The 23,727-nt window shown below is 38.1% G+C and overlaps 1 protein-coding gene across 1 annotated transcript in view; it reads left to right on the top strand.

The window, feature by feature from the left end:
• Nucleotides 1–649: 649 nt before the first annotated feature.
• The window catches only part of otol1b (otolin 1b), a 38,763-nt gene continuing 15,685 nt past the window's right edge, over nucleotides 650–23,727 (top strand). The window contains exons 1-7 of the mRNA XM_020531919.2: nucleotides 650–875; nucleotides 2,004–2,596; nucleotides 9,023–9,088; nucleotides 10,608–10,690; nucleotides 11,965–11,993; nucleotides 19,458–19,829; nucleotides 22,708–22,797. Coding sequence (XP_020387508.2) covers nucleotides 650–875; nucleotides 2,004–2,596; nucleotides 9,023–9,088; nucleotides 10,608–10,690; nucleotides 11,965–11,993; nucleotides 19,458–19,829; nucleotides 22,708–22,797 — 1,459 coding nt within the window. The remainder of the gene's footprint in view (nucleotides 876–2,003; nucleotides 2,597–9,022; nucleotides 9,089–10,607; nucleotides 10,691–11,964; nucleotides 11,994–19,457; nucleotides 19,830–22,707; nucleotides 22,798–23,727) is intronic.

Genomic DNA, 23,727 nt, shown 5'->3' with positions numbered 1-23,727 from the left:
AAATGTTTCATGAGGAAAATGAAACTTGCTGACCTGATTTTGAGAAACAATTTTCATCATTTATAAGCCAGTTGAAATATTTGATGTGTTAAGAACTGCTCAAGAGGAGTGGAGTTTAGAATAATAATAATCGATTCAAAGTTTGGATGTTGCAGTAGGATGCATGAGGGTGTGAATTTAGTCAATGATAGGATGAATGCACCTGTCAGCTGGAAGTATGATGGTAAAATTATTTATGGGTTTGGGTGCACATTACAATATTGCCCATTGAAACACGGTCGACTAAGCTGTATGAATAATAATATACTGATGAAGAAAAGTTTAGCTGTATGAGATGGTGAGTTTAGCCGTATGATGAGAAAGAATGGTGAAATCTTATTTCCTTATATTACTATTCCTAAATTATGTGTCCTATCATGTGGCCAAAACAGCATTTCATTTACCACCACTGCTTATATCTCAATATGTATTTTTTTTTAAAATCACAAACATATAACATTTAAATAATATTTCAAAATTGTGTTTTCTTTTTATCTTTGTAGAAATGCTTCATACATTTCTGATAGTACTGCCAGTGCTGACTTCCAGAATATATGCTCAGAATGGAACCAGCCTTGTTGATAGTGATTCTGGTAGAATTTTTTTACCAATGGAACAAGGTGATTTTGGATCTCATGAAACTGAGTCTCCAGAACCAACAGCTTCCTCAGAAACTGAGACTACTTTATCTGATCTAGTTGCAATGACTGATTCTGGATTTCGAGAGAACAAAACAAATGTCCTAATGACCACACCGTCTCCACAAGTTACTCCCCTTCCAACTAATGAAAACAATGACGCTGAAATAACTGCTTATATGGATTCAGATATTAATGGTAATACTATAAATCTTCATGAATTAAGAATAAAACACATAGTTCTTTTCATATAATAAGACTACATCTGTTATTGAAAATTCCAATATACTGGCATTAGAAATTGTTACATCCATTGTTACAGTTTCTGTATTACTACATTTTCATCAAATCCTACTGCTGATACATTGATTTGGTTTATTGTCATCTGTACCCATGTGTATAGTGAAAAGCTTTGTTTGCAATTAATAGAAGCAGATCATAGTGAGCAAGGACATGCAGATCACAGGATGAAAAAAGTTTGGACAGTTATTGAAATTATTACTGTACCAGTACATTAACAGTGCAGAATAACTCATCACTGAATTAGTATTTCTGTAACTTTGAATGATCTGTTGTGCTTAACAGCTTCTTAGGGGCGAGCTAAAGTTAATAGAATTATTACTATTACTACTATTATTACTTATTCACTCTCGTTGAGGGCTGCACAAGCAGGCAATATTGATTTGGGTAAGACTTAAGATGATTAGTGGGGAATGGTTTCACCCAGCGGATGGTAGGAGACTAGAACACACTGTCTGGAAAGATGGTGGAGGCAGAATCGCAGAAAAGTTATGAAGAACTTGAATATGGACTTGAAGTGCTGCCTTGAAGCCTACAAGGCTTTCAAATGAGAGCTGAATAATAGGGGCAGCACAGTGGCTCAGTGGTTAGCACTGCTGCCTCACAGCGCCAGAGACCCAGTTTTGATTCCACCCTTGGGCGACTGTCTGTGTGGAGTTTGTACATTCTCCCTATGTCTGTGTGGGTTTCCTCTAGCTACTTCAGATTCCTCCTACAGTCCAAAGATGTGTTAGGTGGATTGGCCATGCTAAGTTACCCAGTAGTGCCCAAGGATGCATAGGTTAGGTGTGTTAGCTATGGGAAATGCAGGGTTACAGGGATAGGGTAGGAGAGGATGGGCCTGGCTGTGATGCTGTTCAGAGATTCGGTGTGTACTTGTTGGGCTGAATGGCCTGATTGCACACGGTAGGGATTCTATCTTTTGAACGACAGACAGGAAGTGATGGGACAAATGTCCCCTGATGTACAGTAAATTTTGATGTTTCGATCAAAAGATGAGATTTTAACACTTTATATTGTTTCCAGGTTTGTCTGGCATCAAAGAAAACAACATTCTTGAAGTACCAATACAGGGATTCAAAGAAAATAATGCATTGAATAAACCAAGCGAAATAGGGGCTCTGGGTCCAAAGAATAATGCTGGCAAGTGTTGTCCTTTGGGTGCAAAAGGAGAAAAGTCACATCAAGGAGCTGAGAGAGAGTTTGGAAGCAGCCAGAACTCATCTTCTGGAGAGAGAGAATATGTTAAAAGAAACCATGAAGAAGAGAGTAATATTGAACTTCCTGATTCTTCTAAAGAAATCCATTCTCAAGAAGAAGAAAGGAGAAAGGTATTTCGCAGAGAGATTGGACCTTCTACCTTTTCTGATCCAGAAGGATCACAGGCATCAGAAGGCAGCTCAAGTACTGAAGGAATAATTGGAACTGATCAACAGGAAGTGACTAAAATTCTGAGTCCTAACGATGAGAAAAATGGATGTGCTACAGCTCAGGCTTTTTCAGTTGGGCTAATGGGACAAATTGAACTTCCATTGATTGGAACGCCAGTTAAATTTCAAAATATTTTCTTTAATGATCAGCAGCTGTATAACACTAGTTCAGGAACATTTATTGCTGAGGTTAGTGGCATCTACTCATTTACATACAATGTAATAGTTTCAGAATGGAAACTGACAATTGGCTTTTTTATGAATGATGTCAACATTCTTAACACTTCTAGTGTCCAGGTTAATGGAAACATTGGTTCAGCTTCTGCATCTCTGATTTTGAATCTTTCAAATGGGGATGAAATCTGGCTTGGACTTGTTAACAGTGGTGGAGGGAGGCAAATGACACACAGTAGTATGTCCACTTTTTCAGCATTTCTACTAGCCATTTGATTACTTGTACAAGCCCAGTTACTATTATTCTTAAACTTTTTATTGCAATGTGTAGTGAGGTACTGTATGATTTTTAAATTGGCTACTATTTTGAACATGTCATATTTTATATACTTCAGAACATACAATAGTGTTCTTTCCATTTATGCAGAAAACATAAAAAAATCATTAGAATAAAAATCAGACTTGAATGACATTTGAAATGGTGTGAACTACTGCATCTGAATCAATAATATAATTAATTATATCTTGCAATCAGCTACAATAATAAAGTTTATTTTCCTCCTAATAATAACAGGTTAATATTTATATTTTAATATATTTACTTCATATCTTGGAATTATCACAGCATAGAAGAAAGCCATTTGACCCATTGTGTCCATGCTGAACCTTTTTCTTTATTGTTTTTTGGATTGGGGGCATTGCTGGTAAAGGCAGCATTTCTTGCCCATCTCTAATTGTCCTCGCTGGTTCATTTCAGAGAATAATTAAGAGTCAAATATATTTCTGTGGCTCTGGTGTCATACATAAGACAGATCAGGTACAGATTTCTTCTCCCTAAAAGATGGTAAGTGAATCAAAAGAGATTTTTTTAAAAACTAAAAATAATTGTCACACCCACCATTAATAAGATTTGCTTTATATTCCGTATTTTATTGATTGACTTTAAATTCCACCAGCTACCAGAGTTGGGATTTGAACTTGTGCTCCTAGAGCATTAACTTGGGCCTTTGGATTGCTAGGTAAATGACATTACCATTTTGCCAGTGTATCACCTCTACCATTTCTCCACATTCCTGTACATTTGTCTATTTTGGAGACTTAAAGTAATTAGAAAATGTACCAAAAGTATCTGGCACAGAGGGAGGCCACTCTGCCTACTGTGTCTGCACCTACTGAACAATGAACTACCCAGTCTAATCCCATGTTCTGAAGATTATGGGATTTCAGGCTTACATCCTGACACTTAGTTGAAAAAAGGGCTTCTGCCCTTACTATTAATGATTATTCACATAATATACATTATTCTGTAGTGGTTCAAGAGGGCAGCTCAAGACCACCTTTTAAAGGATAGCTAAGGACTGGCAATAAATACTAATCAGCCAGTGACACCCATGTTCCATGAATGAATGAAAAAACCTCACTCCATTTTAAAAAGGTATATTAGCAGTTTTCCAATCCTTCAGCATCACATTCACCCTAATGAAGATTAGAAAGTGATCAGAGTGGTCAGAGAATCTTGTATTTCCTCCTTGGTTTCTTTCAACAGCCTGAGGTACATTTCATTTGTTGCTGGTGACTTATCCACATTTAAGGATGCTAATTCCCTATTGCTTCCTCTCTTCTCCTGTTTATCATATTTAATATTTCACACTCATCCTTAATAATTATTATAAATGCATTGTCTGCCCTTTTTCTGAATACAGATGAAAACTGTTCATTCGGATCCAGACCTACATGTTCTGCCTCTACACATAGGTTACACTTTAGGTCTTTTATGGGGTCCCTCCTCCTTAGTTATCCTCTTACTCAATGTATAGGCAAAACATCTGTGAGTTCTTCTCAATATTAACTTTCCAATATTCCTTCATGGCCTCTCTTTACTTTCCTAGCTTTCGCTAGTACACTTTTGACACTGGTCTTAGCTTTCTTCAATATTGAATTCATGATGTCTGACATAAGCTCTCCTTTCTCTCAGTTCTGAGGAAGGGTCACCGGACCCGAGACGTTAACTTTGTTTTCTCCTTCACAGATGCTGCCAGACCTGCTGAGCTTTTCCAGCAACTTTGTTTTTGTTCCTGATTTACAGCATCCGCAGTTCTCTTTGTTTTTATAAGCTCTCCTTTTCTGCTTTATCTTATCCTTCACGTTCTTTGACATCTGGGGGTGGGGGATTGGATTTATTATAGTTGGAAATCAGTGAAAATATTGTAAATTATTGACCATCTTCAATTAGACAAACGGAGCAAATGGAAATTCTTAGTCTAAATCAATTCAAAGGATTGTGTTCATCCTGAAATTGTATAAAAACAGTTCAGAACTTTTTATTGCTGGGCCCAATGACATCTGATTAATTATGTTCAAGAAATTTTTAATAGAACTGCTTTAGTTTTACTACTGTAAAAAAAGGCAACACTAATACATTCGACATAAAGTTTAAATAAGAAATTATTAATGCATTAGAGTAGAAATTATAAAAAATCCTCTATTATAAATAAGTTATAAGTTGTCATTAATAGCATTGATCACCCATAAATTTGATGAGGGACCATTTTTTGATAATTTGAACTGATTAGTCAAATGTATAGGACTTAAATTTGGTTAAAGTTGAAATCAAAAGCCAATTTTTAAAAATATTCATTTTCTTTCAATGTCAGCATGTCAGGAGCAGCACAGATTTAGCTAAAGATGTAGTGCCAATGTATTAAGGTACAACACAGGACTGCATGCATCCTAACTACCAGAAACAGTATGCTATAGACAGAGCAAAACAATTTCACAACCAATAGATTGAATTTAAAGCTCTGCAGTCCAGCCGCATGCAGCCATAAATGCTGATGCAAACAAGACAACTACTTGAAGGATGAGGCTCACAAATATCCTGATCCTCAAAATGTCACTGCAGTAAATAAGGCTGATATATTTGCAAACCTCTTCAGTCAAAAATGCAAATTGATGATCCATCATGGCCTTTTTCTCCGCTTCCCAGTATCACAGATAGCAGACCTTAGCCACCTTAATTCCCTCCTTGAAGTATCGAGAAAGTGACTTTCAATAATTGCAGGCCTGGCTAGCGATGCCCTCATCCCACGAATGAAAAAATATTCAATGTAACTTTCCATGCTTCATGCAGTAGGCAGCACTTATTAACTCGTTTTGAGGAATGAACAAGTTTCAGTAGTAACAATACAAAAAAAATCATATATTAAAGGAAAATACCTTGCAGGAGTTTGCTGCATTAGTTTGAGATGACTCTCTACAGTTCTTTTAGCACATGAGACAAGAGTCACCTTCTGTCATCATTTGTTTTTATATCAAATCAACAATCTAGGTTTGTAAAAAAAAGACATTGACAAACACATGCATAAACAATGTAAACAATAAATCTGTGTCTGAAACAATTTTTTCACATAACTCAGCTAACCCCCAGTAACTTTCCAACATGTATGTGAATGGAAAGCTCAACGCAAGCAATTTTGTGGCTTTTGTCAATTCTTTAAGTCAATTGCAATTAAGTTAATTGCTAATAACAGTTGACTTGATAAGGATACAAAAAGCACATTTAATTCTCACCATATTAAGACTAGGGTTAGGTTGAATGATGTGGTTGCATATTTCACCGATGCATGGCATTAACAGAACTTGACACACTGCTTATCTTTTCCACATGGTGGTGAAGTATGGCTTTACACTTAAAATTCCCTACAGTTGAACTCTGTCTTGGAAGACTCGACCTTTCTCAGCCCTTCACTGAAAAAGCATAAGCAGCAAATCAACTGTTTGTTCCTCCAATTGGAAATGGTACAGAACTTTGGTTATTGGCTTAAAAAGATAGATAAAAATGAACTGTATAATGTTTTAAAAATTTTGTTTAAAACATACCTCAATTATTCTCTGAATACTGGGTTTAATTAAAAACAAAAAGAAACTAAGTAATATTCATGGTCACCACTTTTACAATTTTTAACCTTTCAGTCCATCACACTTCAAATTCACTCAGCAATAACCCTCTCACTGAGGGTCAGTTGGGTTTGCCAGGGCCACTTAGCTGACCTTATTACAGCCTTGGGTCAAATATGGAATAAAGATTTGAAATTCCAAAGATGAGGTCAGAGTAACTGTCCTTGACATCAAAGCAGCATTTGACTGAATATGGCAAAACCAGAGTCAATGGAAATTAGGGATGAAATCTCCACTGCTTTCAGTCATACCTGATGCAAAAGAAGACGTCTGCAATTGTTGGAGTTCAATCATCTCAGTCCCAAGACATCAATGCAGAACTTTTTCCAAGGTCGATTCCTCAATCCAACAATCTTAGTTGCTTCATTATTGACCTTCTCTTCATAATAAAATCAGAATTAGATATGTTCACCGATGATTGCACAATATTCAGTACCATTCATGATTCTTCAGACACTGAAGCAGTGTGTTCATATGCCTAACAACACCCAGGCTTGGGCTGATAAGTAGTGAGTAACACCCATGCCAATACAAGTATCAGGCGATGATCATCTCCAATCAAAAGTGTCTAACAATTCCTTTGTGGCATTGCCATGATTGAATTCCCCTCTAGCAACATCCTTTTTGTTTACAAAGGTCATTCAGGGGATGACAGTGTCGCTGGATAGGCCAGTATTTATTACCCATCCCTAATGGCCCAGAGGGCAGTTCAGAGTCAACCACATTTCTGTGGGTCTGGGGTTACATACAGACCAGATCAGGTAAGGATGGCAGTTTCCTTCCCTAAAGGACATTAGTGAACCAGATTGGTTTTTCCAACAATCAGCAATGGATTCATGGTCATCATTAGACATTTAATTCTAGATATTTATTTAATTCAAATTCCATCAACTACCATGGCAGGATTCAAACCAAGGTTCTTAGGACATTACCTGGGTCTCTGGATTAACAGTCCAGTGATAATACCCTTGGCCATTGCCTTCCCATAGACTTTCCTGAGGGTCACCTTTGACCAGAAACTGGGTAGACCAGTCTAGATCTATAAGTACTGTGGTTGCAAGAATTGGTCAGAAGCTAATAATTCTGTACAAAGTAATTCATCCTCTAACACCCCAAAGCCTGTCCACCATCTGAGGCACAATTCAGAAGTGTGATGGAATATTCTCCATTCACCTGGGATCAGCTACACTAAAACAAGAAGTGTATCCCCATCCAAGATAAAGTAGTCACTTAATTGGCACTCCATCCAACATAAGCGTTCACTCCGTCTGTCATTGATGCACAATCGCAACAAATTGCACCATCCACATTATTTGGTAACTCACAATGGCTCCTTCCACAGCACTTTCCAAATGTGTGACATCTACCACCTAGAAGGAAAAACGTAGCAGATACAAGGGATCACGACCCCAACAGGTTCATCTCCAAGTCACATACCACCCCATATAGAAACATTACTGGGTAACTTTTCTTGAGCATTATATGGTTCTAATTATATCACGTTGAATGGATTAATGATAGTTCTCTATTTCTCCCTTTACGTTCATGAGATTAGATCTCATTATAGCTCTTGCTTATGGTGGCTGGTCAATATCAGATGCGAAAGTCATCTTCTTCACATCTGACAAAGCTCGTTTCTTTTTAACTTGTCTGTCTGCTGTTTCCTAAATCAATACCTCAGTAATTAAAATCTCATGGATCTTTTTAAGACACTTAATTATCGAACATCCCTGTCCGGATTTTTAAACAATGAAAAACTGCCTTCCTCAGCAAGCCGTCAATTCCCGGATGCGATACTTGCTTGCCCTTGTACAGCCGTTTAATTACTGTATGTAAACTCTGTATCCTGGGACTTCAATCGCATGTCTGAGTTTAATCACCTATCTGAGCATGTTCCGATTCTGTAGGCTTGTTAACATAGAAATATAGGTTTCATTATTTCCCCCGGGTCAATAGCCTTGCTTGCCCCGAACTTGTTTCGGCGCTTCCTGTCTAATTTCAGAGCAGGACGTTTCTCTCTTCGTAGCGCCGCAACTAGATTAACTCGTGTTCAAATTAAAGGCATTTATCATGCTTGTTGCAACAAAATGACACCAGCAGATCTAGCTCTACAGAAACCCTCAGCAGCTTTTGACTAGAGAAGAGCCAACGATACGACCTTACCGGCCTGAGTTGAAATCTAATCTGGTACCAAAATTGGCCAGTGGCGGAAAATGTAGTCTGAACTCCCTAGGCGGCATTCTTCAGAATTAGATTAACTCTCTCTATTTGCAAAGCTATTGTGTCTTCGATCTTAACAATAACGAATAGGAACTCCTAATACAAAGAATTGCCAAAAAGCTCTTCCGAAATATTTTTGAAATTGTTTGCTTATAATAATAATAATAAAAAAATATTTAATTTGTATTGTACTTGTGAAAATGCCTTTTAAGTATCGGATAATTTCGCATCATTGTAAATTTGATATTATTGCACACGCTGCAGCTAATCTTCGAAAGAACATTGCATGATCTAGGCCGCTTGCCGGCCTTTGAGAAACTGTTGCAATGCGTAAGATTAAATTGACTTCAAATACAACCTTTTTTAAATGAAGAAATTGTAAGCATCCATAATATCCCATCGTAAATCCCGTCTACAGTTCATTTGCAGTTTAGAAAACCATATTGTTCCACTTAAATAGCTACCCATCAGCGTTTGCGATAGAAATGACATTAAAATAGAATACCACCGAATTTATTATATTTATTCTCAATTCTACCTATGCTCGAACAAAGACGCTTATATGCAACCATGTTCTATCTTTTTGCTGTGCGTGTATAACAACTTCAGTGCGAAGTTCACACTTAATGTTTAACGTTTCATTATAATTTAATTACAAACATTGTGCTGTAAAAATGATGCAGGACAATTAAGAAATCCGCTTTGATTCAAGTACTGTGTCTTATAATGTTGTATTTTCTCATATTATCTCAAGGAACGTACTTTTTGTTTTGTATGCCCAGCCTAAATTGCCATTGAACTGAGTGGCTTGCTACGATCAATACAGAGGGCAGTTCAAACTCAACCATATTTCTGAGGATATGGAAACGCATGTGGACTAGGCAGGTAAGGATGGGGACTTCCTTCCTCAAAGTAAATTTGGGAACCAAATGAGTTTTTACAATAATTGGTACTTTCATAGTCACCCTTGCGGAGTTTAGTTTCAATTCCGGATCTTGTTAATTGAATTGAAACTCCACCAGTTCATGTGGTTTGATTGAAACATATCTCCAGCACGTTAGCTCGTCCCTTTGGGTTATCAGTACAGTGACATGACCACGAGTCACCATCTCCAACCCACCCCGCAGTACCAAACTGGAATTCATAAATAAAGAGAATGAAATAAAAGCTGAGCTGGATTGAATTCAACATAAGCAAAGTAAGGAAATGCATTTTGCAGTTGGGAGGTCAGAAATCTGTATTTCCTAAATGGTGAATGCAGAAACTAGTGAGGCAAAGAAATTTGGAATTCCAAGTACATAGACCATGTAAATATCGATACCCAAAACATTCTGAATTGGTCACAGCATTGCTATAGAGAATAATTATATAAGCCTTAGCTATAGAAAGCCTTGTTTGAGCAGCACTTGGAGTACTGTCAGCACTTTGCAGGCACCACTTAAGAAGAATCGGAAGAAAATATGAAATGAAATTAGTAGAATAATATTGGATTATTGAAGGTTATGGAGTTATTTATTGCAGTTTTCAAGACACTTAAAGGAACAGATAGACAGAGAGGAACTATTTTTCCAGGATAGACAGCCTGGAACTAGAGCTCAGACTTAAACTGGAAAGCTGCAGAAAAGGATATTACGGAGACTGGAGGGTGTGAATTTTAAGGAGAGACTGGAACATTTTTTTTTCCCCTGGTCCATTGGAGGCTGAGGAGTGATCTTCATAGAAGTTTATAAAATCATCAGGGGCATAGATGACGTGAATAGCCAAGGTCTTCCAGGAGTGGTGTTCTAAACCAGAGGGCATTGAAGGGGGAACATTTAAAAGGGACCTGAGGGGTAACTTTTTCACACAGAGGGTGTTTTATACATGGGACCAGCTGCTAGAGGAAGTGGTACCGACGGATACAATCACAACATTTAAAAGGCATTTGGACAGGTACATTGATAAGAGAGGTTGAGAGGAATATGGGCCATATGCAGGCAAATGGGACAAGTTCAGGGAACCTGATCTACACGGACGATTTGCGCAGAAGGGTCAGTTTCTGTGTTTTATGTCTCTACAATTCTATAACTAAAACAACAGCCAGATTTTCAGAAATGAAATGACGAAACATCTCTGTTCAGAAAGTTTGGAACTTTCCTATGAAAAAGACAGTTGGTACTTGATCAATTATCAGTTACAAACCTGAGGCTGAAAGACTTTTGTTCATGAAAGGTATTAAGGGATCCGGGCCAAATATAGAAATATGGAATTAGATTTCTAATCAGCCGTGATTCATTAAATGGCGGGACATGCTCGAGGACCTAAAATGGTCTACGCCTGCCTTTTTTTTTAAAAGAAGAGCTCTCATTACGTCCTATGACACTAAATACATCTTTAGATTTCAATATTAAAATCAAATCTCCATAAAACTCTTCCGCGCACATTTGTAATCGCAGAATACAGGTTTGATGAGGGGTCGTCAATCTGAAACCACTTCTCTCTGCAAATAGCAGCAGATCTGTTGGTTATTTCCAGCATATCCGTTTTAAAAGTTTGAAATTGGCCTGAACGTCTTAACGATTCTGCCAGTGATAAAAATCTCTTCGTAGCTGTGGTCAGCCTACTCCACCTTTTTGTAATAAACTTTGATCGCACAAAATATAACGTTTTCAAATTGATTGTTTTAAAAAGCCAAAAATATGGAATTATTGGTATGAAATGCGAAAACTTGCAGGCTTGATTACATTGCATGGTTCTGAATTCAGCATTAAACTAATTATTTTGGACATCAATCGCCTAAAGCTGCAGCAGAAAGTAACGGTAACATCAGGACAGTGTTGTGCAGTCTGTCTATATAACTGAAAACATGTACCGCCACGCTGAAATCTTCAGGGGAGTTTATTTTTGTATTTTTCTGCCTGCAAATGTTACGGTAAAATTACACCTAAGATGAGGTTTCCAAACTGAATTATACAGTTTGTTAGTTTTTTTTAAAAAGAACTTTCATTCCCAACATACAACAGACAAGTCATTGAACTGTGAAAATGCATCCGTGAAAAAATAGGACTGGTTTCTCACTGACCACTGGAGGTTTGGAAAAGTTAAGAAAAAAATAGCCAATCCCCTGACTTTGCGGATACCTCGTACATTGCCATTGGTTCAGGCCTAAAAGTAATAAATAAGTAAATCAATGGATCGGGGAATGCATTTCATCTGGGACGGATTAGGATAAATGGTGAAGGAAACATTACAACAGGTACGCCAATAAACTTGGTGATAGTTTCTGTACTTTTGCTGTCAATGGTAGAATTATTAACTGTGGAGTATCAATGTTACCATGTGTTTCAACACTGGGTTCTAGATTTTTTTTAAGTATATATTTTTTCGCGTTGTAATAGTTAACAAAAAAATCTAAAAGTCAGCCTTAACAACACTCGAAATCGCGAGTTACCTCTATCACTTAAGCTTAACGGGGATAAGTTTATGCTAAACACTCCTAATTACAAAAAAAGGAACTACTTTATATTATGCAGACATAACTGTTGAGTTAAGGTGCCTCTGAATGTGGAAGTGAATTATAACATTGGAGATGGTGCATTGTAGATCATCGTGGAAAAGGTTTTGAAGTCTCATATATTCTGGGTTTAATTTAATCGCGTTTTTCAGCGTCGATCGGAGGCAATAATATTCACTAATTCTGACTTGTACGAAACGTGAACTTGTTACTTCATAGAGTACCACTTCAGGATTGCAGTTAACTGTCAAACTCAGTTTTTAAAACACATTTTAGTAACATTGAAGTGTACTCGGAAGTGATACGAATCACTCAACTCTACCATTCTGCAAAGGAGGCAACAAACGTTCTGTTTCAATGGTTTTGCAGAAGCAATAGAGCAAAGTTAAAACATCCTTAGGTTACATATTGTAACAAAGACTCGAGTTGTTTTTGGATAACTGTCGGTTTTTGGTTACCTTGATGGAAGCAAAATAAACCTTTGTCATTAAAATCTTGCATTAGTGTGGATATACAGTACCAGTAAGTGCTGGAAACAACAGCCACTGTGTTTATGCCTTGTTAATGCAATTTATACAAGTGGAATGGAGAACTGCTCAGTGATACTCAAATTAGACCATTGCTTTGAAATACTTCTAAAAGTGCTCTATTGCAAGAACCATGACCAACACCCAATGATCTAAGGGAGATGGCAAAGATTTAGTTTCTCCCTTTAAATTGTGAATAGTGAAAATCAATGAAAGTTAATGGCCATGACTTGCTGTTTGAAATGGTTGATTATTCTTTTACCCTTCTGCACTGCTCCCACTTATTTCACTGTTCATTACTAAATTGCAGCATGGATGAAACAAACATCAGCAAATAAATTCCACAAGTGTAAGTTGTTGTCATTGAGGAAAACATAATATGTTTCCAATGATTTTCCTGAAAGTTACAGTTGGATCAAAATTGAGCAGTCACACTGCACATTTTGCTTTTCAATGTCCAAAGGTTGTATAGACCAGATTGACACCTTCTCAATTGTGTTGTTACTTTTTTTTTAAAATTTGAGACAATTTTAAAATCTATGCTAGAACTCGGGAAGTGCACAAGCAATGGATATCAGTAAAATGAAACACGGATGCTTAAGTTTGTTACATTAAAAACAATAACAAAGTAAAAGTGAACTTCTTGCTAAACATGGTCTTTAGATAAAAGACTGTGAATATTATGAGCTGATTTTTTTTACTGAAAAAGTTAGATCCTGGACAGAAACCTGGCTTAATATGTCATGTTTTGTTTTTCTCTCACTGAAACATAAGCACAGAAAGTTGCTAATTTTTGCTTTAACAATAAGATAGAAGTTTATTAACAACAGAAATGTAGATAAAATAGAATAAAACAAACCAGCTATTTTTAACATAAAATAAACAATTTTTGAACACAGTAAAAGTGCAATCCATTAATGCCAAAATCCTTATTTATAAATTGAAAAGAAAATGAACAACTTTTTTTACAGTAAGCAGAACACAGCCTTGATATAGTACCTAAAAACACACCTTGTCTATTACTCAAAGACACCACTCGTCTAATGCTTACAGTGGAGTCCCAGTTTCTAACACCTTAACAGGCCAAAGTCACTTGTGATTTTTACCTTAGACTGGAATTGCAGACGGCTCTTCCTGAAGCAATTATACTCCTGAGCTTAAACATACTCACCTTTAAGTAACCTTTTGGGGGTTTTACCTCAACACTTCTGGTCTGGGACAAACTCTAATTCTTCACTCTAAGGTAATCTAGTTCAGTATATTCTTCTCTTAGGACACCTAATCTATACAGCCATATTCATTCATATATTTCTCAGACTGTCCAAATCTCAAAGTAAAACTTAAAAACAAAACCCCCCTCTCTCTCCAAGCTGTAAGTGTTTTCCTTAAGCTTTAAAGCAAGCACGTTTCAGAAATCTCTACCAAGCCTTGAGATCCCATAATTTAATTAGCTCGTTCATAAAATGATCTAAGATGTAGAAAATCGATTCATTTTAAAGCCAGGCTTCAATAACTCTTTTTTAAAAGAAATCAAAATCGACACAAATAATTACAAGTTAACGATCTGCTCCACATCCACACTTCATGGAGTATAGTCCTCTTGCTGATTTCAAACAGAAAAATGAGCTTGACATTTTCACTTTCTCTGAGAGACACTTTTTTTGTGCAGTGAGGCAAATGCATTAGTGCATATAACTGCAACTGATTAATCACTACTGAAATGTGGCAGTTCGTCACTAGTATTTAATTTGAATGCAACACTGATTCCACAAATCCAAAATAATAACTTAAGTCACTAGTAATGTGAATAAAATGTATGTTTTCTCAAATATGCCATGAAAGGAATGTTGATTGCCAATAGACAAATATAGAAATCTGCTGTACAAAGGTTGCTGTAGTTGATAATGCTCTCTTGGTTTGAATCAGTGGATTTAGGTTGGACCCCCATTCCACACTTTTCACACATGGGTTGGGTTTGTTATTTCTGGATTGTAAAAAGGCTAGGATTGTTTCAGGCTCCTGAGAAAGATTCACTGACTTCTGGTTTCAAGGGGCATTCAACTGAAAGCAAGAGGCTGATCATTGTACAGGATAGTGTGCTTGTTCTTAAAATTGGAGGGTCAGTCAGACTCCTCCATCACGAAAGCGACAGCACGCTGTGATGGCCTGCAATTAAGGGCTTTTCAAAATGGAAGTGCCTTCTCTCCAGATTTTTAAACTTCAATTAAAAATTGGATCTCGGCCAGGCCATTATATTGCAGCAGTGGAGGAGCCCCTTCACAGCATGTCCTGCAGCTATTTATGCACGCATGCACACAGGCAGGTAAGGAAGGATTTCCCATTGGCTGGCCTCCCTCCAGGAGGCTGTCTCTAGACCCCTGAACTGGCCTCTGCCACTTGCGGAGACCTGAAGGCCAATGGAAAATCTTAATCTTCGGCTATGTTGGGAACCCACTGGGTAGCCCTGCTGCACTGTCCTCCTTCATTACCTCTGCAAAAAATATCTTGGAACTGGGTAACTATTCTGGCTGGCAAGAGTACTCTTAATGCCGGCTAGTCATCCAATGCCAGTCCTGGCAAGGAGTAAAAATCTAGCCTATATCTCTTTGTCACAGTGACTCAGTTAGGTATACAGGATTGCATGTTATTATTCAGAAGAAGTGTAAGTTTGTATTTCCTGTTGTTTTGACCAAAATATTTCCCTTGACTAACATGATCCAAGACAGATTGTCATATCATTCATCTCATTGCTACTAATGTAAATGTAATTCCTCTAGTTGTGAACAAGTTGAAAATACTTTTCCCCACTGTCTTGCGTTTGCTCTTTTTCTGTTTTGCAAATATTACTACTTAGGAAAAATTACTAATTGTTCTGAAATATTTTTAATTTTAGTTTCAATGCACAATAATTGTTGTAGATTACTAATGTGCAGTTATTATGTAGCTGTTGCATCAATGCAAAGTGGGCTTGAGTGTGCAGAGATAACACAATGTGGAGCAGAAGGAACACAGGCAGCATCAGATGAGCAGGAAAGTTGACGTTTTGGGTCGGGACCCTTCTTCAGAAAATGTGCACATTGTTATACTTACTTCAACATTTGATTCAATGAAGTCAGGTCCCACCTTGTTTCTTAGTAACCTATCGAGATGTACAACATAAGAAACACAAACATAATAACTAGGAACAGCATTCTGCCCCTTGAGCCTACACTGCCATTTGCATCACAGGTAGACAGGGTAGTTAAGAAGGTGTTTGCCTTCATTACTCAGACCTTTTGAGTTATAAGAGTTGGGACGTAATGGTGAGGTTGTTCTGGATGTTGATGAGACCTGTTCTGTGTCCACTTCTGGTTGTCCTACTATAGGAAAGATATTATTAAACTGGAGAGGGTTCAGAAAAGATTTACCAGGATGTTGTTGGAAATGGAAGCTTTGAGTAATAAGGAGAGACTAGGACTTTCTTTCACTGGAGCGTTGGATGTTGAGGGGTGACCTTACAGAGATTTACAAAAACATAATGGGTATAGATAAGGTGAATGGCATGTGTCTTTTCCCCAGGGTGGGGGGAAGTTCAAAACTAGGGGCCATATTTTTAAGTTGAGAGGAGAAAGATTTAAGAAGGACGTGAGGGGCACTGTTTTTACCAAGAGTGGTTTGTATGTGGAATGAACTTTCAGACGAAGTGGTGGATGCAGGTACAGTTATAACATTTAAAAGGCATTTGGATAGCTACATGAATAAGAAATGTTTGGAGGTAGGTGGGACAAAATTAGTTTGGGATTATGGTTGGCATGGACTGGTTGGGTTGAAGGGTTTGTTTCTGTGCTGTATGACTCTATAACATCATGTTGATTTGTCCAGGCCCCAAACCCTCTTTAGTGCCAGCTTCTCACAGCCCCAACTCCCAGGTATTTCAATAATCTATCTACCTTCTCTTTAAATGCTTTCAGCAATCTGGCCTCCTTTAACTCCCTGGAATAAAGAATCCCGATTATTCATGATTCTTTGAGAGAAGAAATTCCTTTGCATCTCAGTTTTAAAAGAGTGTCGTTTTTTGCTGTAACTATTTTCTCTAGTTTAAGATTCTTCCACTGGTGGAAACATTTTCTCAACATCTACCCTGTCAAGCACCTTCACAATCTTATATGCTTCAAAAGGATTACTCCTCATTTAATGAATAAATGTTTAGATGTTTTCAATACATCAGCACCTCCATCTCAGGAATCAGCCTAGTGAATCTCTTTTCAACTGTGTCCAATTCCTGTATATCCTTTCTTAAATGTATGCTTTAAAACTGTACACCATGCTCCAGATGTGGCCTCCCCAACATCCTGTACAGTTAAAACAAGTTTCCTTATTTTTGAATTCCAACTCTGCAGCAATAAGGGTCAACATTCCTTTTGACTTTGTAATTACTTGCTGCACCTGCATGCTAACGTTTCATGTTATCCAGATCTCTCTGGGCTTCATTTTTCTGGAGTCTCTCTCTGTTTAAGTACTAGTCTGCCTTTTGATTCTTCCTACCAAAGGTACAAGACCTCACATTTTCCTACATTAAACTCTAGCTGCCAAGTTTGTAAATATCACTGAACCAATCTATATATCCTTGCAGATTCCATATGCTCTCATCACAACATGCTCTCCCACCTATTTTTGTATCATCAGCAAACTTTGATACCTTATATGCTGCACCCTCCACTAAGTCATTAATGTTGATAGTAAGCACTTAAGGCCCTGGGACTAATCTTTCCAACCTCAAAAAGACCCATTCATCCTACTGTTTTCAATGTTTGATCAATAATGCAGTTAAATGTAATGTAAACATATTCGACTCTGGTTGGCTCATGCTGGAAAAGAGCACATGACTGGTCACAGCAATGGAAGCATATCTTCAAGATGCCAATGGTCTGTTCAGTGAATGTTTGTGTTAACAGATGGATCTGGTTGTAGTCCCTCTCTCCATTCATATCTAGATGCTTATTGGGAGTCAAACCTTCTTCAGAACAGGAAGGGTCACTGGACCTGAAAATTAACTCTGCTTTCTCTCCACAAATGCTGCTGGACCTGCTAAGTTTCTGTGGCAATTTCTGTTTTTGTTTCAGATCTTTAGCATCCACAGTTTTTGTTTTATTTCGTGGATGCTGGATGTTGCTCCAAAGAAGTGTGTCACGTGGACTGTCATAAGATAAAGGAAGCATGGTGAATACCAGGGAATTGGGTGCAAATCTGTGAATGTGTTTCCAGTGGTCAATGACCAGCTGGATACTCACTTAGTGGAAATTGTTTCTGTTCAGAAATCTGGCTGGTTTGCAGGTGTCTTGATGGCATATCAAGGAATAGATGACTTCTTGAACCTGAGGGATTCATTGATAGTGACAAAGCTCAATGTGCTTTATGCCTGTGCTGATCTATCTGTCTCAAAGTGGACTGGGCATTCATCCTCTGGAATAAAGCATCTATAACCTGCCTAATGGCATGATGAACTGCAGACTGTGAGGTCTCACACTGGTTTGTAGATGATCCCCAGATGTATAAAAATGCAGAGTACTGATGACCTTGATGGCTGCAAGTAGGGGGCACCTGAGGGTAACGTGACACTAGGTCTCTGCATACCAGGACAGAAATATCTTGACCGTGGTCTTCTCTCGCCAGCCGTGTTCTGTCATTGGCAGATAGTTGACTCTTAGCCAGCAATCCCAATCCATTGATTAGTGCCACCTTCCCCTTGCAGCTTTTTGATGTGCTCCTGTGATTTCCTCACTAACAATTAGATGTATCTGTTGAATCTTCTCTTTGCTACTTTGCTGGAATGGCTCCCATTTGAACTGTATCAGTTGCCACGCATTTGTTCACTAGAGCTTCCTCTGCCAACATCTGCTGCTCAAGCAATGCCAACAAACTTGCATAGGTTTCTGGAATCCTGCCACTCACCGCTCACAAATGCATGCCGTTCAGCTCCTCTGTGCCGCTGGTTGAGTAGCTGAGCATTATTCTCTGCTTCATTGTTATGTTGACCTATGTCCATTCACTGTCATACCTCCATATAGCAGCGGCTTCTCTGAATCAACAACTAATTAATTGGAGACTTGTAGATTCCCGAATCCCCTTCTTGTTCTCCCTTTCAATATTGCTTCAATTTCCAAAGATGTTGTCAACCAATGACCGCTTCCAGGAATGAAATTTTCAATGCACACTACTGCCTGTACTCACTTCCGGGGGCAATAGAAAATCTAGACCATTGCACAAATGGGAAAATGTGGTCATTTTTGTTTGGGTGACACAGCTACAGTTTTGTTCATTGTTAAATAATGGTATTTATAATCAGGTTTAAACAGTGTTACTGATGAAAGCTTTCCCTGTGAATTAGAATAGTTACAACACAGGTGGACTCTATTTTGCCCATCATGTCCATGCTGGTTACTGCATATCTGTACTGAAGATGTAAATGTGGCCACACTTATAGAAAGTTGATGGATGTGTTGGAGAGCCCCATGAGTTGTATCATATTGGTAATAAGCTTTTGAAAATTGCAGTTGCATATTTTTGTGCACATTTAAGATTTTTTAACATTAAAAGTTCTTCTAACAATAAAAACATATTATAGTGACTGACATAAGATCATTATTTCTCTTATCTCTAATTTCCATTAACTGTTAATACATTGATTAATCTTTTTCAGCTGCAAGGATGTTTAGCCTTCCATGGCACACAAAGCTCCTTCTGTTGTTACTCTTCATAGCACAAATAGTCACAAAAAGTACACCACCACCAAAAGCTGAATTTAAGAAAGATGACGTTTTTACTGGGGATTTATTTCCAACCTCAACTGTACCTGCAGAAGAACTTGGGACTGATAATTCAGGTCTTTCATCTGAAAGTTCCACATTGAAGTCAACATCTCTACGTTTATTTGACACCTTTCCAACTCTACCGCCTTTTGAAGATAATGGAAATTTTACTATTGATTCGGATGAGTTCCTTTTTAATTGCTGTGACTGCTGTCCTCCAGTAACAGGTCAAAAAGGTGAACAGGGAGAACCTGGCGAAGCAGGTAAAATTGATACAGTAGTTGAATTTGTACAGTAAAGCCTGTGCATTCTTTTTAGAGCCAGCGTATCATTTTCCCCATTACCATGGTCACCACGATTTGCTCCTGCAAAGTTGCAGAATAATGATCCAAGGATTGCTGCCAATAGCACTGTATTGATTTGGTATCAGTCTTCCAAACTATGGAGTTCTAAGCCATGTTTAGACATTCAGTACACAGGATTCCTGACAGCTAGAAAACAGCAGCATGTTGTTACTATGGTGTTAAATTTAATAAAAAATATCTAATGGTGTGTCTGTAAAGTGGTTCAGACAGCACACACATGAATATTCAATACAGAGGAAAACAGCTTTCATATTTATAGAGTCATAGAGCTGTACAGCGTGGAAACAAACCCTTCAGTCCAACTTGTCCACGCTGACCAGATATCCTAAATTAATTTAGTCCCATTTGCTGGCATTTGGTCCATATCCCTCTTAAACCCTTCCTATTCATATACCCATCCAGATGCATTTTAAATATTATAATTGTACCAGCCTCCACCACTTCCTCTGGCAGCTTATTCCATGCATGCACTACGTCTGTGTGAAAAACTTGCCCCTTAGGTCCCTTTTAAATCTTTCTCCTCTCACCTTAAACTAATGCCCTCTAGTTTTGGACTCCCCCACTCCGGGGAAAAGGTTTTGGCTATTCACCCTATCCATGCCCCTCATGATTTTATAAGCCTCTATAAAAGTCACTCCTCAGCCTTCTGGACTGTAATTTGCTGATTTTTCTTCTGCAGCTATTTCGAGAGTTCTTTCCTGTTGACAGGTGAATAAATGCTCAATTGCTGTTTCTAAGGTTGAACTTTATCTGCCTCTCCATTTGCCTGAGCAAATTGAAAATTTTAATCAATTTTGCTTTAAGGGTGACCAGTTGGCCTTTTACATGGATGCTAATACTGGGCAACAGAATCTTCGTCTCTACGAAACTCCTCATGCTTCAGTCACTGAGTACTAAGAATGTCAAATATATATTTGATTAATGAGGTCAGTAGAGAACAATGCAAGTATTCAGGATGTCTAAAGAACAGTGGTCCCCAGCACTATAGTTAGCTGCAATATTATCTCCATAAAGCACTGCTAAGAGGTAAATGTTCCATTCATATTTACTATTAGCCATGTAATGGAGTAACGTTGATGCCTGATCAAGTGCAGTTTTCTTTGTTCATATCCACTATTTCATCCAGCAGTTTATTTTAATGAAAAATACAAGATAAGATGGCTTAATCAATATTTTAGGGATCTTAAAGTGCAACTGGAAATAAAAATTCAATCAATTTTAGAAATGAATTTATATGCTAAGACGATGAATCATATCTGTGCTTATTCTACCTTTGCTGCCCACTGTCAGATACTGAAAGCACTCTAAGACAAGTAAAGTATGGGATATGTGTGGAATGAATCACCATTTACTGCCCTCAGTTTCAGAACAGAACCATCATCTGCAAAAGATTTTTCCCACCTTGATACTGTCCATTGTTTGTAATCTTTTCCACTGCCTGGAACGCAGCACATTACTCAATAACAAAATAAAATGTAGTGTCATTTAAAGCAGTGGTCTGATATGAACAAAAGCAGCGCAGTCATTGCAGTCAAACTTCAACTGTCAACTTATAAACAACACTGGTACGGACAGCTTAAGAACCAATTTGCAGTTAGTTAAGAGTTATTCTAAATTGAAAGTGTCATTCTTTTTACATTTTTCACAACAATACCATGCAAGTATCCTGTCCCTAAAGCATCTGGAAGAGCATGCCAGAAAAATCAAAGCAATGAGCAAGTATCTGTTATTTTTCACATTTGGATGGAGAGTGTGAAACTGTTATAAAAGGATCAAGAATGAGACGGAAAAACTTTAAAGTGATTTGCAAAAGAAGCAAATTTGGGATGAGAAATTCTTCTTTTCACACAATGACTGGTTCAGGTCTGAAATGCATTGGCCGGAAGTATGGTGGAGACAGGTTCCATTGAGGCATTCACGAGGGCAACAGATGATTGTTTTCGCTTCACTAAAGTGCAGTGATTTGGGGAAAAGACAGGACAATGGCACTAATACATGATGCTTATTTGGAAAGCCAGACATGATGGGCTGAATGGCAGCCTTGTGTGCTGTGACAATTCTGTGGGGAGGAAAAACAAAAATGTATAAAATCAAACTAAGTATTCAAAATAGTTGCATAGAACTATAAATATTGTGATAAGATTTCCAAAGTTTTAAGTTTTTTTCAACTTAACAATACCAGATTGTTTCTCATGTGCAGGGGACAGGACTGTAGTAATCAGGAGTGCCTACAATATTAGATACATGAGGGTGTCAAGTGTAATGGTTCAGGATTTATTTCAATTTGACACAGCAGTAGTTTGTCATTTTTTTCTCTGGTATTAATCAAGTTATTACAGCTATGACTAAAGTTAGAAATTCTAATTGTAAAGCAGAAAAAGTATAAATTTTGAATCAAATTTTTAAAACAGCTGGATTATCCTAAAAGTTAACTTTTAGGAAACCAATGTTTCACCTTTTGGTTTGTTCTATACTTGCTACATATAACTTATTAATATTTAGCTTTTAGAAAAGCAGGTTTTATAGATTTTTAATTGGCTTCTCCATGTGTTTTGTTGAGGAACTTTAGATATGTTAGTGGCCTAAGGCCGTACACAAGTGACCTGGGGTGGGGGCATGTCTTATTCTGCACAGTGAATCGTATTTGTCATTAATTTTTTGGAGTGAGGTTTGATAAAGTTCTCTATTTAGTCTATTTACAGATGAGATAAAGATACTTGGAGCATGAATTTAATCACCTATTGGTTCAGTATTTGTTACCTTTCACCTGTTATAGGGCCTCCAGGTGAAAAAGGAGACCAGGGCATAATAGGTCTTCCTGGACCCCCAGGTCAAGCTGGTATAAAGGGTGCTATTGGAGAGAAAGGTAAGCTAGATATTTGCTTTTTTTTTGACTAAATTCAAGTTGCATCCAGCTTTTTGGAGGGTTTCTTGCCATAACTTGGCAATACTTAGCAAACTTGCCTCATTGACTACTAACCCTGTCCCAATAGCATCTCTCACATCTGATTCTAGCTCCACCTTATTCTGGGAACAACTTGCTACTCATCGGATATTTGATAAAAAGACCAGTATCCCTCTTGGCTGTGCCATCTTTAGAAGGTTGCTGTGCACTTGGAAGAGCATCCTTTTTCTGGAGCACTGGCAGAGGAGGCCATGCCACTGGATCCCGGCAGCGTGGCCTGAGGTCATCCTCCACAATGTCAACAATGTGAAAGACTGGCCAGCAGTACCACAGCAAGGTCAATGACCTGTTCCACTTTGCCAGGGTAAGTGCCAAACTCTTATCTTGCACTCGCTCTATCTCTGCTACTTCACTCGCCCCCCCACCAAGGGCTCTGCCATTCTCACTTGTCTGCAACATCTTCCCACACCTGCTGTCAATCTCCTATTCCCAAATGACCACCACTATCCCTGTGTGCCTGCTGTGCTGTCTACTCATTCCTTCTGAACACATCACTACCTTTCCAACACCTGAGCTAGCACTAACAGCTGTGCCACCCATTTGCAGCTCACTTAATCCATCCCTTTCTCTCCTTGCAGGAGAAAACAGCCCATAACAGGACAGAACGAGCCCAGGCAGGTAGGGGGGTGCCCAGCATTAGTCTACTGAACTGTCATAAGGAGAAATCCTAGCCCCTGCGGGAGAAGCTCAAGACTGCTTCTGCAAAAATGCTGAGACATCCATGTCTTGCCAACTTGGTAAGTAACACTCTTCGTTCCACTACAACTCTCACAGTAACACAGCTAATTATCAGTGTGATTCACTTCTAATCATTGGCCATGATGCTTTTTC

Source organism: Rhincodon typus, chromosome 13 (genome assembly GCF_021869965.1).
Source record: "Rhincodon typus isolate 14 chromosome 13, sRhiTyp1.1, whole genome shotgun sequence".
NCBI classification, from domain to species: Eukaryota; Metazoa; Chordata; class Chondrichthyes; order Orectolobiformes; family Rhincodontidae; genus Rhincodon; species Rhincodon typus.
The sequence above is the reverse complement of the archived record's forward strand: the minus strand, read 5'-3'. Positions and strand labels throughout refer to the sequence as shown.